This window comes from Pundamilia nyererei, unplaced genomic scaffold, assembly GCF_000239375.1.
Source record: "Pundamilia nyererei isolate P.nyererei 1_Seehausen unplaced genomic scaffold, PunNye1.0 scaffold00455, whole genome shotgun sequence".
Lineage (NCBI taxonomy): Eukaryota > Metazoa > Chordata > Actinopteri > Cichliformes > Cichlidae > Pundamilia > Pundamilia nyererei.
Window position 1 is genome coordinate 83165 of NW_005187856.1, and position 15946 is coordinate 99110.

Consider the following 15946-nt stretch of genomic DNA (forward strand, 5'->3'; position numbering starts at 1 on the left):
ATTGCTTCCCGTCAGTAACTATTGCGTTGGTATTAAAGCTATTTAGCTTGTTTGCTGGAGATATTTTGTGTAGTTCTTGTGGTCGCAGCGCTATGCATGCATGTCCTCTCGAGTGACAGGCTGTGATCCTGCTGTGAGGAGTGTGTACAATTTCAAACACGTCCTCCACGGCGTGTTAGAGAAAAGCAAATCGTTTGCAATCGACAATTTCTCCGGAGCCTTTTTGCATATTTCTTTAACAGTGCGCGATTGTGTTCTGTCACTGGGGAGAAGCAGAGAGCGACGAGCGTACCGAGAGCAAGTGTGTGTATGTTTTCACAAAGAGGGTTATTTTTAGCTCACGTGCAAAAGCTTAAGAGTGAAATCCACAGAGGCCTGTGCAGAGGCAGGCGAGAGCAACAGTCTATTTTTAGACTGCGGCTGACTCTTTGTAACCCTTTGTTTGCAGCAGCTGCAGAGGCGGTGATGCTCCATCCATTAGCGTCTCGTTCGATATATGCTGAGCTCCAGCAAAGAGGAATCCTTACAGCCAATTACTGGATGTGGATAGGCAGTGAAGAATGCCTCTGTGCAGACAATATCCTAATGCGCTGGCTGTCATTAAAAGTGAGGATTCGTGTGCTATTACAGGGCTTGACAGTGTTTTCTATTTCTGTTTCAGCTGTTAAACGCCAGCAGCTTTTTTGGGGGCTGGGTGAAGGCATTTTGCCATTATTAGACAGCGCAGTGAAGAGAGGCAGCAGGGCATGTGAGTGCAAAGAAGAGAATGACGTGCAATTTAATCCCTCAGTTGGAGTTGAACCAAGGATGCTGCAGTTTGCAAATAATAATACATTACAAGTGTTACTGTAAGAGAACTGGATAATCCCTTGAGGGCGCAGGGCTTAAATGTCACATCAAGGTTAATTAAGTTACTGGAGAAGAAACCGTATGCGAGTCATATAACCGCCATGTCTGCCTGTATGAATAGCAGAGCCCGTTTTAATAACCAATCAAAAGATGAAAAATGATTGTGAAACAACTACGAGAGGCTGATAGATGGAGTGGTTCTAGCAGCGCTGTATATAACAACATGTAAAAAGAGATCTCTGTGTTCCAACAGCTTAAGCATCCGCAGACAGCAACAGAGCTAAAACGCCCCCTAGGGAACGTATCGTTTCAGGAAAATGTGAGAGGAGGAAAAAAGAAAATCTCTGTAGACGATGACAAAAAAAAAAAAAGACAACAGGTTGTGGAGCAAATATACGTGTCAGTGGTCACATGTTCTTATGCTCTGTCCTCAGCAGATATAAGGTGCTTTTAATAGATGTGAAAGATAATGAGTATGTGTATTTTCTAAATGCTTTTCTAAAAAAGAAAAGAAAAAAATTATGATATAAAAACTCTGAGCTAGGACTGCTGGGGATGGGATAACTGACTGCAGATGTATTATGTGCTCTACTGCCATAAAAGTAGCACAAGAAGGGGGAAAGGTGGTCACCATGGAAACAAGCTTTGTTTAAAAAGCTCATGCAATGAGGCGTGTCTGCCCTTGTGCGCACCGATCCAGCAGAGCCAAAAGGCACAGCGAATGGGGAGGAGATGGCAAGAAATGAGAAAGTGCTGCAGTGAGCGCTAGCCACACGATCGACTACAGCTATTACGGAGCTGGCTCAGCACTGATAATGGTGGACGGCAGTGGGAACTAGTTAGCGCCAGGAGGTTGATTCTGTAATAAGATGTAAACCCCCCAAAGGCCTATTTAAATCTCCAAGGAGACGCAGCTGTCTGCTGATGCAGAGTGGGTGTTGGAAGGTCCGAGAGCAACCTGCTGCTGGCAAGGAAAGAAACACCAGATGACTTTCAAGGCTCGGAGCACGCAAACTACTCAGCCCTCAGAAATGATGCTGATTTTAAAAATATCCACTGACTGATGTGAATACTACTCTCCCATAAGACAACAATAACAAAACCCAACAACATGACCGTATACTGATTGCAGATAATGATCAGAGCTGAGCAGTACAAAAACTGAGGCGTTTTATGAGGAGGAAATATTAAACATTTTTCCGCAGATGATTTTTCTGTGTGATTCCAAAAATAAGTCATTCTAACAAAAATTACTGTGGAGCCACTCCGGCTTCCTCCCACCGTCCAAAGACATGCAGTTAGTGGGGATAGGTTAATTGGAAAGTCTAATTTGCCCATAGGTGTGAATGGTTTTCTGTCTCTGTGTTAGCCCTGCGACAGACTGGCAACCTGTCCACGGTGTACCCTGCCTCTCGCTCTAAGACATGGACGGAAGGCATGAAGTCCCAAGGCTGCTCTTAAAATATTTAAATAAATACATAAATAAAAACCGTAATAATCTTAAATGTATCTGATTTAAAGTTGGCTGATTTCCCTTTAAGTCCATCTCCTTTTGCACCTCTGCACTGCTGTAACCACTTGCACTTTAATGCCCAACAGTTTGTCAGTGTGTTAAACGTGAAACATGAAAGACTAGTGAGTAAAGAGAAAACTCAAGAGTACATTTGATTGTTTCCTTGAATGTCCTCTTTCAGACACACTGTCGGGGCTGATTACAGTACACACTTACACATAAATGTACAAGGACAAAAAGACAATGATTGTGGATTTACTGTTGAGCTCATGCTGCCTCAAGTGTGGATACTCTGGAGTCTTCTGCTGAAAAATGCAGACCCACCACTCATTACCATTGATGATCCATAACATGAAATTTGGATCTTGGTGCCAATGTCCAAGAGAAACAATCAAGATGTACACAAAAGTAAAGGCTTGAAGGGAAACTTGACACGCATAGTGCAGCTTTTAATATCCAGCATTTTTCCTAATATTTGAACCTTTGATTTGTAAACTCAAACCCACCTTCCAATTAGTGTAAGATTTGGGCACAGTGGCCTAAACTGTGGAATGAAAACTATTGAGAAAATCGGGAAGATATTGACGATGAGCTAAGAAGAATCACACGAAAAAGAGATGGTCACAGACCTCCTCCAATGGGTTACATTCATCCAGATGACAGCTATAGACAGAAGCCTCAGGGCTTCCGCTCTCCATTTCCAATAATTAGATACTGCTCCAACACGTGCATCAAAGCCATCCTACACAAAACAATCAGTCACCAAACAAACTGACTGACTTGCAATAAAACCCACGTAATTACAGTGCTTAAGAACTCATCTTGGAAACGAAAATGACTTTTCAGTGTGACATGTTGGACAGTATTTCTTATTTTCTATTCATATTAACAACAATTTGCTTCATCTCATAATTTGCTCTATAGAATCTAAGAAATGTTGTATCCACCTGACAGCACAGAGGATCTCTCATTTTCCTCCTCAAAGACTACAGAGTAAGTGAAGGGCATGGTGCTAATTTACATGTCGTTTATGCAGAGCAGTGACCGTTAGTGTGTCGTCATTTTGGGGGGATTAGCTACCATGCAGTAACCACAGGATGAATTCGTTAGTTCATCAAATCCATAATTAAAATAAACAGTGAAACATACTAAAGAATGAAAGCTACATTTTACAGTGCCATTATTCAAATGGCCGTAATTTCTGAGAATTTAAAAGTTTACAAACCGCTTTTGCGTTATATTTTGCAATGACAAATCCATTAATCACATTTAATAATTTAATCCATCAAAATTATCCACACTGACACCACAGAAGATGAATAATGTGCAAAAATGAACAGATTTTTAGCGTTATACCTGCTTATGTTATTAGATAGCTGCTTTGTGAGTTTACAGTATGTGCTAGCAAACTACAAAAGGGCACCTAAATTTAAAAAAAGAAAAAGAAAACAGACGTGTCAATTAAAATGTCCTTCCATTAAAATTTCACAGTCACCAACTAGAACTGTGCAGTTTAGCTAGCTTTACAGAGGCTTGTGCCAATTGCAGGACTAGCTATCCTAACTATGTAGGACTCACCAACAAGCTGTACAAGCATCTCACTTTCTATGGAGATTTTCATAATTTGCCAGAGGTACTTCCAAACCTCTCAAATCTTCAATGATATCAAAAGCAACATATCCACAATTCAGCTTAGCAACATAACTCAGTGAAAGTGAGGGTGAGGCAAGGGCCTTGAAACACTGAAATATGTTCGAGTGTGTCTACAGCGGCATCGGTTCTTAAAGTCGCCGTTTACCCTCTGGAGAATAAGTTCGTTTGAAAAAAAGGACGACAACTACTGGTGCAGAGTGACACTGAAGTTTGAAAGTGACAGACCTGACCTATGTTTGGATCTTGATTGTTTAGCACCTTTAACTGCTGACAGCTGAGAATTTGCTCAGTTTTACAGACTAAAAAGACAAGAAAAAACAAATAAAATCAATTGGAAAAGGTCAATGATAATTTTCAGTATCCTTCAATTCTTACAAGTTAGAAATTCAGTCTCAAATACCAACGTATAGGTCTGCATTTCAGTAGCAGTAACGGAGCTTGAAATTTGCATTTCACTGTATTCCAGAGCAGCATTTCATTTTCAGCACGATCCTGTAAAATCTCACACTTTGAATAGTTTTGAGAAAGAGCATATTACGCCAGGAAAATCTGCAAAATCTAGGCACAAAAGAAGAAAGGACACACTATCGTTCCTCTGTTCTTCTCTGTTAAAAGCCGAAATGGAAGGAATAATGGTTTGGATATCACTGTGGTGGGATCGCGTCAGTGTTTTGGAACCTTTTCAGGCTCCCAAACATCAAAGTGAGCATTCGCAGTGTGAGGTACTTCACTTTTCTCCCATTTGCCATTAAAGAAGACCATGAAGAGGATGAAGACCTTGTAAGACACGTCTGTGAATGATGTGAGAAGATGAAAGGAGCACTCAGTCTCTCACCCTCACAGGAAGAGATTACACATGTCACAAACTGAACTTCTCCAACACCGATAAGCTCTGTGTTTTCCTTTGACAGAAACTAAGTTATCGGATGTCATGTATCTGAAAATGCAGAAATGTGTATGAATATGGAAAAAGCTCAGTGTCTAGAAAAGTCTAAAAACTGCATTTCTCCTCTTCACTCAAGGCGGGGTTTTCATGACTTTTTATTTGCGTAGCTTTGAAAAGGCTCAATGTAAACAATTAAAAATCATAGCAGGAAAATACGGATGACTGACAGAGTCATTTCTGCAAACGTCGGATTGAAGCATTAGCTTCAGCAGTCCTGGATGAAGACTCCAGAAAACATCTTGTGCCTGACACCTCATTCATCATAGAACGGGACAGAAATATGAAATGACAGGGCCATCTGATGTTGACAGAGGATGGAGTTGGAAAAACGATCACAATATGGTTCAGCACAGTGGCCCTGTTTCTCACCGCATGCAAAATTCTACCCCACTCTGCATTAAGCATGCTCTGGGTATGTGAGAAAGGCATTTTCCAAACAAGGAATGGGAGATGAGTGATGCTGGGGAGGCTATTCTCTGCCTGGAAATAAGTGCATGCTGTGAAAGAATCAGTAGGCTGCTTCTGAACTGATTCCCTGATGAATTCAAATATCAGGCCTCAAGAGAAATATCTATGGGACGGATATGCTGATTGGTGGGGCCTAAGGCAATAGCTGTCTTTAAATGGAATGCCATTCAAAGGAGGAAAAGACGTGCAAGTCTATACATACATCAACACGTGAATGTTCGACGGAAAGCATGAAAAAGTGCTTGGGTAAATGGGGCTGGTGTATAAAGCGCTTTAAGTGCTCAGGCAGAGTAGAAAAGCACTACATACTAGCATTTGCTGCTACTTGATACTTGTTTGCCTCAGTGATTCACTGTCAGATTCTAAAGAGGCAGTGTTTTACAGAGCATTTGACTTCCATTTAAGGTCATATCTTTGGTTTTATGATTGCATCTGTGATGGAAGAAAGTGAAGTTCAGCAACTAAAGAAATTACATAGCAGCAACAGATGGCCTGACTTTAAACAGCAGAAGAAAATACAGTAAAACAAAGACTGATACGAGAAAATCAGCATCACAAACCTTAATTCAATAACAGTTATATTTCTGGTTTAAACTTTTCCACCCACCAAGTTTGGGTTGTATAGTTCGCTATACTCAAAGCGGACCTGTCAGGATTCTCCTTAACTTGTTGACTGGCTTTTTGAAAGCAAGGATGGAACAACTGTAGAGAATTGTCAGCGTTCAGTTGTGGATTCTTTGTGTGCCATGTTTCTCTTTTACATTGTCTCAGTTACAAGTAGTTATGAATAACCCCCGAGCACACGCATTTGGTGCTTCACACAACCGCTCTGAGGTTTTAGTTGCTTATTTTCAAAGATAACTACACTATCTGAGAGGACCAGGGTCAAATCAATCATTGGTGTATGGATGCATGCATCTTTTATAAGTATAATAATTTCAGTCTAACATGTAAGTTGTACATTTTTTGTTCCACAGAGGGTGGTAAATGGAAAACCAGCATGGAAGTTTGGAACAGAAATCTCTTCCAAGAGACTGAAAATGGTAAAATTGCATTTTCAATTAAATACATGTATTCAAAATATGGCATTATTCAAGCTAACATCAACACCTATAGGTAAATGTAAAATAATTGTTTTGGGTCTGTATAGTAATTGGAGCACCTGGAGAGCCAACAAAGTTCAAACATTGGTCTTTAAAGAAGAAAGAATGATGAAAATAAGTATTGAGACGTATAAATATAACAAAACAGATCCTCCTGTGGTCATAAATGATAGCAACGGCTTGTTTGGAAGTCTTACCAGGAGAAAGCTTTTTTTTTTTTTTTTTTTTGCAATGCCCTTCGGATAAAACCAAACAGCACATCAGCACAGACACTTCATACCAACTACAGATGGTGGTAGCGGGGTGGTGATTTGGGCTTGTTTTGCAGCCTTAGGACACGGGCACCTTACTGTGACTGAGCTGACCATGAACTCCGGTATCATGCAACAGAACAAGGATCTAAGCACAGCAGCAAATCTACAACAGAATGATTGAAAAAGAAAAGGATCAAGTTGCTGCAACGCGCCGGTCAAAGTCCAAACCTCAATTGATTAAAATGCTGTGTGGACTTGCAGATAAACACCCTCGAACCTCAATGAACTGAAGCAATGTTGTAAAGAAGTGTGGGCTAAAATGCCTCCACAATGATGTGATGGATTATCACACAGAAAATAATTACTTGAACTTATTGCTGGTAAAAGTGGTTCTTTAAACAACTGAATCTTTGGGTAAACTTGATCGTTAGCTGGACTGCACACAGCCCTATGAAAACAGTACCCATCAGTGTTACAATGAAAACCCACTACACTGCTGGTATTATAAAAATGCAATTTTCTTTTTCCTTTTAGAAATTTGAAGTTATCTCCTTTTAGACAATAATAGCCCAAAATTGTTGAACTTAACTAGTCATTTCTAACCAGGAAAGATTATTTGAAGAGCCGATTGCTGAGCTGTTTGGCTGTGTCTGAAAAGATCCCTTTCCACCCCCTAATTCGTCTCAGAAAATAACATCCCACCCCTGTAGAGAAGGGCCTATGAGTCACCAAACGGTGTACCTCCGCTCATGACCAAAGATTGCACTGGAGAGAGAGTGCCGACAGGAATCATAATTTGCCACTTTCCAGTGAAATGACAAGCTGAGAGAGACAGACACACAAGCGAGTGAGGCCGAGGTAAGCAGCAGGAGACGCTGATGATTTATGTGCACATGTGCTGGCATGTCTGAGTGGTATGGGTGGGGATGGAAGTAGGCAATTACAATTATTCTCTGACTTAGTAGATTTGTGTGCATTTATATTGTACTTTGTTACACTTTAAATTAATCGAACCATATTACAGAGGGAAGAAACACTTATCTATGCTTAAGGAATCAAAGCGATCTTCTTCTACACCAAGAGAGCCACAGAGCTCTTCGCTGTATGTCTCAACATTGTCAAGGAAACAAAACAACAGCAGCAAAAAAAAAACCTTTTAATATAAACAGTGGCTGGGACCACTGGATGGTCATAATTACTGTGACCATTGCAAGAACTTCAAGCTTGTTGCCTTTGAAATGGTTGTTTCAAAGACAGGGAGTGGGTCTGTGGCCACCTGTAGTCGGTTGCCATCCTTAAAGAGGCTTTGATCTGTCAAGATGGTGATAAAATGGCAATAACACAGTCAGCCTGCTATAAGTTTGTGACTGAATAGGGTAAAATAACATTTTTCTGAACTGGTGAAAATTGCAATTCTGTAGCCGTCTGTTTCAAATACACAGAATTTCACATCAACTAGAAAGTCATATTAGACTACTGTGAAAAAGCACCTCCTCCTTTCTGATTAACCTTTTTTTGCATATTTGTCACACTTGTATGTTTTAGATGATCAAAAACATTTTAATGTTAGATGATAATAACCTGAGCAAATACAAAACGTATCATTTTTTTGGAAAGCCAAGTTAAATTTCATTTGGCACACATAGGCCTGATTACTGCTACATGTGTTGAATGAAGAAATCGCTTAAACAGAACCTGTCAGACAAAGTGAAGTAACCTAAAAGATGTCAAAAAGAAACACATTGTGGCACAAAAGAAACTCAGGAACAGATATGAAAGAGAAACAAAGTGGTTGACATCTATGAGTCTGGAAAAGGTTATAGCGCCATTTCTAAGGCTTTGGGACTCCAGTGTGTCACGATGAGAGGCTTGATCCACAACTGAAAATGTAGTCAACCTTCCCAGGAGTAGACGGCCTAATTACCAATTACAAAATGAATCCAAGATCGTACTAATGACTCATCCAGGAGGTCGCAAAAGAACCCAGAACAATATCTCAGCTTTCAGGATGGGGTTATCAAACATAAGGCCGGGATGGGGGGGGGGCTAAAACATGTTGAACTTTTAACTTTTTCTTAATTTTACTGCTTGTCCTTCTACTGAAACTTCCACTAAAAAGTCTTCCTGTTTAGTTTGCTTTTTCACTCTCTACAATAGAAAAAAGTGTGTCCAGAGTAAAATTATGGGACAGTCTGGGCAATGAGCTCCCAAGCACCTTTTCTGTAGTTTCACACAATCGAGTCCCAGATTTCTTTCATTAAACAAAGAAACATTTCTTCATCGTGTAGTAAAAGTAAGACGTGCTGTTGAAATTACATTTCTTTTTCTTATATTGAGAAAATAAGGATTTAAATGCTATTTACACTGAAAGAAAGGAAATTGTTACTAGTTCGGCCCACTTACACTCAAAGTGCGCCCCCATTGTAAAATAAATAAAACACAGCACCACTACATTAAATAAAAGAGCTTTCCAAGGGAAAATGCACGTGTCAAGTTCTGCTTTGCCTTTCCTATATTTAAGGATAAGCTATGCAGTTCAATAACAAATAAACGATTGACGTTATTACCTACACACGTCTCATACTTTCTGGCATAACCGAGGCAGGTTGTAACTGAGCCACATACATCATAATATACAGACGACTTAATGGTACATCCAAGACTTTCTCAGGTTTATATCAAAATCAGAAGTCCAGGCGCAGCGCAACAATATTTTGCAATTACACCTACAAGTCAGTGCGTTTATATATAACAACTCACAAATAGCTGAACAAATCCATTAAAGACATGTTCATACCCACAGATCATGGCCATAAGCAAATACACGCAGCTATAAGAAAGACGAAAAAGAAACACCTATATTAACATTTAAACACTCGCCCTGCAGAGTTCTACTTGTCAAGTAGCTGGAAGGCAGGACGTCAATTCATAACTCTGATTTTTGCTCTAGGCAGTAACTAACAGTGAAGTGAACCAGCTCTGAAAGACCTAAAATATTGCCTCAATGCCTCAGGTGAAAGAAAAGAGCCAAATAAACTTGAGAAATTGTTTTGTTTTGACTCACTGAAAATATCTGTATGTTTGTAAAAGTCAAACCTTCCACTCACCTCTGGCATTCGCTGGCGTGGAGAACCAGGTCCTGATTGTTCTTGGCCCTGACAGTGAGTTCGTGCTCTGTTGGGTTGAAGATGTCGAGCAGTAGATGACAATGGCGGGTGCTGTGGACACAGAAACAAGAAGTGACTGTATATTCTGCACCATGCTGCCGTCAGCAGTTTTAGCATTTAAGAAACGCTGCAAATGTTAGGAAGAGGTCCCAGGAGGGTGCTGGAAAAACTCTACTATAACGCCATCCTCACAGAAACATCGAAAAATCAACTTATATTATAGTTTGCATCTAAATATCATGGCACACGTATCATATTATATTATCTCCAGTATAATATTATCTAATAATCCCGAGTTATACATGTCCAGCTATTTATAAATCAATACTTGGTATATATTACCTACTTCTGCATAATGCTTATATATCTAATACGATACCATTTCCTTCCTGTGTTGTTTGTGGTCTACTGATGGTTTTTGTATCTTTATTCTATATTCAAAGTGAAGGAGGTATTCTTAGTATGTCAGTTGTTCAATTGCTCTCATCATTTTCTCCTCATCTGTCATCTGTATTATTTTTCATTACTCCTGTTGTTTTATTTTTTGTAGATTTGTTGTTTTTAAATGTGCTTATAAATGAATTGACTTAGTTTTGCATTATCTATATAGTTCTGTTGCTCGTGTGTGTGGTAGTTTAAGCTGCACCTAGAATGAGATATGCTGCATAAATAAAGTCTTGCTTTTTTCCATTTTGCACAGGTTTACATAATTCACACTCACAAATGCTAAACTTAAAGCTCATCATCTGTGTGCTGCAGTCTGTCTGTAACCTGTGCATACAACGGTTTGCTTATTCATATAGGAGTTCATTATTTTCTAAATTAAATTACCTTCTAAAAATACAGGCCAACATACATGGGCCGACCAAAAGCACGACATCAAGAGAAGACACGGTGTGAAGTACTCATCACTCCTTGTCACAACATCAAAGGTGGCGGTGCTTTCATCAGGCCCACAGGTCTAGCTGGAGCAGGTCATCTCCACATAATACCGCGCCTGCTTTTCTCATGCAGATCATAAGAGGGCCAATTTGTGATTTAGATCAAGTCAGGAGAGATGATGCTGGATTTTCAAAGAGTTAATTTTAACCCCTAAGTAGGTGTTATTTTTTTTTTCCTCCATAATGACAGATAAAAGGAAGGACTGTCGCAAAACAGAAGCACACTGACCAGTGCAGCGAGTATATGGTTACATAAACAAGCAGTTTATAGACGTACAGCAACAATGTGACAGAACTTCACGGTATTATATCTATTATTTGGACTCTTTACATTATATAGCTTCAGATATTTGCTTTAAAATCAATATTTACCACATTATTGGTCGATCACGATAAACCATGATAAATGAATCAAACCTGTAAAAAATTACAGTTGGGACCTACAATTCATTGCCGACATTGCCGACTTTAAAAAATAATAATAATAATTTTGTGAAGTCCATTGTTCCATCATCCCTCACATTCACCCTCCACCGAGCTCTTTGCCTCTTAAATCTCACGGTTAATGGAGGCTTTAGCCGAGCTTTCCCTAGTCCCTAATAAACTGACGTGGCAATTAAAGGAGCATATTTTTAAGGCCTATCCCAGTTCCTTTAATTGTCTAGTTGTCTTCGTTGTCAGATGTGATTAACAGGCAGAAAGGGGGAGGTGCTGATTTATCAGCCATCCTGTTCAGCGAAGGAGATCAATCAGGCATCGAGTTAAGAACGCAAGCCTCATTGCTCATGTGCTAAGCACCAGGTAGAGTGACAGAACAGACGGCAATGGAGGCGCACACGATGTGAAGTCACACATTTTTGTAGGCGTTAAAAGACTAAAGGATGAAATGATTCTGCGCAGCGGTTGGACGACTTCATTCAAGATCTGTCGCCGAACGTCTGTAGACGAAAGCTAAAGATTATGCTTTTGAACTAGTGGGAACTGAGCCATAACACTGAATCATTTTGATAAGTATTCTGAGCTACTACGCTGGGCACAGAGATCTAAGCTGAATAAATAATTCAAATCCGCCAATAGGGTTTCAAACTATTTGTCTCCATTTCAGTCAGTGAATTTTTACATTCCTCTTTGAAAGCAGAGAGGGAGCAAAATTATCCCCAGCGTTTCAAAGTGAACGCACATCCAACCTGCTTCTTTGTTCGTGGTGTACAAAGCAAATCATTCACTAATGAAACAGCAGTACTGCTGCCTTACATACATTTAATATAACTCACAACTATAGATTGCTTGCTTTAGTTGTGGAGCAACACCCTAAAGTTTTGAAGGTGGCAGGGATTCGTTTCATCCTACTACCAACAGATTTCCATGCATATGTGATGACACCTGCAAAAACAGCAGATCATTTTCAGTGCACCTGGTGCTGTGCCAAAGAACAGAGTACAGTGAGTTAATGACTGTCACTGCCTATTCCCGAGAACCCCACAACACTAACAAATGAACCACGAGGTCAGTATTCTGCTCATTTGAAGAGGACCCTGTTGCAGAAGAGTAATTCTCCCAGTCTGCCACATATTTCTTTGAAACCACGACCACAAAAAGCAAGACTATGCAAACTCTGTAGGTACAAAAAGGACAACAACTGTTGTTTTATGCTCTGTTTTTCTTGTGTTCTTGGACTCTGCTGGAAATGCTTTAAAATATTTGGCTTTGCATGAACCTCAGTTCAAAGCTAGGTCATGCTGGCTTTGTAAAGCAAACAAATATAGTTAAAAGACAGTATATAATATATAGTTAATGTGTACCATTTTCTGTGGACACATCCGACTTTGCAACTGCATATTTTTATCCTCGGACTGCACTAGAGTAGTTTTGCATGACTCTCAGTTCAAAAGAATCTTTATTTATGGGCCTCGGTGCTGCTACTTCCCTTAAAGACAACTTTCCCCTGATTAGTTTCCCCTCACAAAAAGGTTTGAACAACACACGAGGTGATCTCCCTCCCAGAGCCGTGAAAGTCATAAAGAAAATCCCCCGACTGACATCACACAGAAAGACAAATGGGGGGGAAAAAAGGAGAGTCTGAGACAGAGTGGTTAGAAAAAGCTCAGTCTGAAGCCTGACCTTTTAACCCAGAGGGATTACTTTGTATCTGACTTTGTTATTTGAAGTTTTACCCATGTTTAATATGACTATACGTGTCAAAAAATGAGAAAAAGTATAATGGGTCGACTTTTTTAAAAAACTCTTCAATCAAAGTGTTTGTCATTTTGATGTGATTGGGGACATTGTTGAGGCAAGATAGCAGGGTGGTAAAAATAACACTGCGAGAACCAAAAACGCAAAGATCGTGAGAGCTGGGCCCACACCTCAGTCAGTTCTGCAAATTGCAATCAATACGTGCTGATTTTGCAGGCCTAGTCTGACACAAAAACGTGACATACTCCCTGCACACTAAATGTAACGGCGACTCAAGGGGTATTTTTAGCTACAGCAGCCAGCAATAAGGGACAGCTGACTCCATGTTTATGTCCACATTTAACCACTGAGATTATTAAACACACAATGAATATTTGTTATACACTAAATGTCTTGTCAGCATTTGGACAATGTCCATAAAGAATTAAAATCAAAGCCCAAACAATCCTTTGCCAAAAAAAACAGTCAACAGAAAACACACTAAAGAAGAATTAGAATATCATGAAAAAGGGCTTTTTTTTGTACTTGGTGCTAATTAAGCACATGCAGCCACAATCAAAAGAAAGGCTGTTGATTTGAAAGCTGTCCAGATGACAGTCATCACAGCCTGCCTCCTCCTCAAGGAGGGTAAGACGCTGAAAGGGCTGGATGTTCACAGAGTACAGCATAGAAGCACATTAAAAAAGGCGTTGATGGCAAAGGAACAATCTGGTAGGACAAACTGAATCTTTGCCTTTTGTCCCGTCTTCCTCCCATCACCCTCTGACTCGTCCATGCACTCAGTGTTGTGATTGGCATTTGGCATAGAGAAAAGATTTTAGACACTATTTCTTATGTGCACAATGAACTTTTCCACGTGTCGTTTGTCCTGTCATGGCTGCCCCACCATGAACCTGGCTCTGCCGGAGGCTTCTTCCTCTTAAAGGTTAGTTTTTCCTTCCCACTGTCGCCAACTACTTGTTCAGAGCGGGTCGTCTGATTGTTGGGGTTTTCTCTCTAATATTGTAGGGACTTACAATATAAAGCACTTGAAGCAACTTCTGTCGTGTGGCACTATATAAATACAACTGTATTGAAATTAAGCCCACGATTAAAGCAACTGGGATTGCAATAACACCTCAGCTGTGCCATAAACCGACTGCCTCCATGTCCTGCTGCTTGTTGCAGTAACTCGTGGTGAAAGAGGCCAAACCAGGGGGGTTTAAACCCTTTTTTGATTGGTCCTAGCAAATATTCTAAAATTTTGAGACAATGGATTTTAGATTTTAATAAGATACAAACCATAATCATCAAAATGACAACAAAAAGGCTGAAAACAAATATGAAACTTAACTTTTTCACGATGTTCTCAGTTTTAGAGATATACTCGTATCTCCACATGGAAATAGATTTTATCTCTCCGAGTTTTACTTTACCTCTCCTTGACATTTTTCATTCACTCCAAAATAATTTTCACAATAAAATTTCGACATGATACCCAGTGAGGGCTGATGTCAAAACTTTTTCACAGCCCTACTGTTTACCAGAAAGTTGTGATATCTGCCAGCAGTGGAGGCTGATCTCCATATTCTCAGTGAGGCCTCAGTCATACAAGAGAATGTGAGAGGTTTTTCACTCGGGTGCCTCGTGACCTGACGCTAAATAATGTTTCGTGTTCTTTTACACATCGTACGTGGCAGCTGTTACACTCAGAATTCAGATTTATGCAGAGGAACAGTTTGTAGTAAAATCTGCTAAAATCCTGCGCTCCACACACACTCAGTCCCCAACAATTTCTAACAGAAGACTTATTAACACATATTTATCCATCTTCAGTATAGTCTCATTTGCTATCACATTGTTTTAAGAGAGCAACACATGCGTAAAACCTGAACTATTCTATGATTTTTTTAGTACATTACTTGTTCCCTTATTTTTGAGCCACAAATTTATGCTGTTTATGCTGGTCATTAATGAAGTGAACAAGCTGCATCTGTTTATAATTTCTAAATGATGAATTTCCCCCACTTAGAAGATGTGTACCCATTCTCAGCCTGATGTGTGGTTTCTGTGCACACCACCGCTGGCAAGTCTGCCCCTGGTTCATACCACAACAGAATTGAGATTTATCACAGGCAATTGTGGTATTATCACAAACAGACTGCATGTAAGGGCCAACTTGATCCAGTTAAACTAAAATTGATAGACTGACTCCATCCTACTGCTGTTTTATCCCTGTCTTACAGCTAGCTTGACGCACCAAAGCCAGTTTGAAGTTTTCAAAGGCACATTGTCACAATTACTTTGCTCATGCATGTTTCCAACGACCGTTTTCACTGATGTGACGTAGCCTGAACTATGCATGATTAACAGAATGCACGTCCATAAAATTTTCCTCCTCAACAGCAAAGCATTTTTCCAGGTCAACACAGTGCTAAGTGAATAGGATTTTAACAGGTTCCTGTAAAGTATGGATCACTGAGCATTTCACACATCCTGCCTATTCATCACATTCTTTAAGAGATCTGTCAACTCACTCTGAAGAGGCCCAAAAGAACAAAACGCTACTGAATTGTGTCATAATAAACATTATGAGTAAAAGGTCAAATAAGATGTGATCGGTAGAATAGAGAAAACTCAAACTGGCATTTAACTTAGACTATAAAAAATATAAACTGCAGGCATGGTGGTGGGTATGTTGGGAGGCTTACTGAGAATATGGAGATTGGTTATCTGACAACCATAACCAAATTAAAGAAATTAAAAAACAAAAAAACAAAACAAAAACACACACACACACACACACACACACACACACACACACACACACACACACACACAGAAAAGACATCAGATCTCAGCAGAGGGGGGAAAAAG

At 39.8% G+C, this 15946-nt stretch overlaps 1 protein-coding gene across 1 annotated transcript in view; it reads right to left on the reverse strand.

The window, feature by feature from the left end:
* Nucleotides 1–15946, reverse strand: part of trappc9 (trafficking protein particle complex subunit 9) — a 229220-nt gene that overhangs the window by 80445 nt on the left and 132829 nt on the right. The window contains exon 20 of the mRNA XM_005753708.1: nt 9894–10004. Within this exon, the coding sequence (XP_005753765.1) occupies nt 9894–10004 (111 nt within the window). The remainder of the gene's footprint in view (nt 1–9893; nt 10005–15946) is intronic.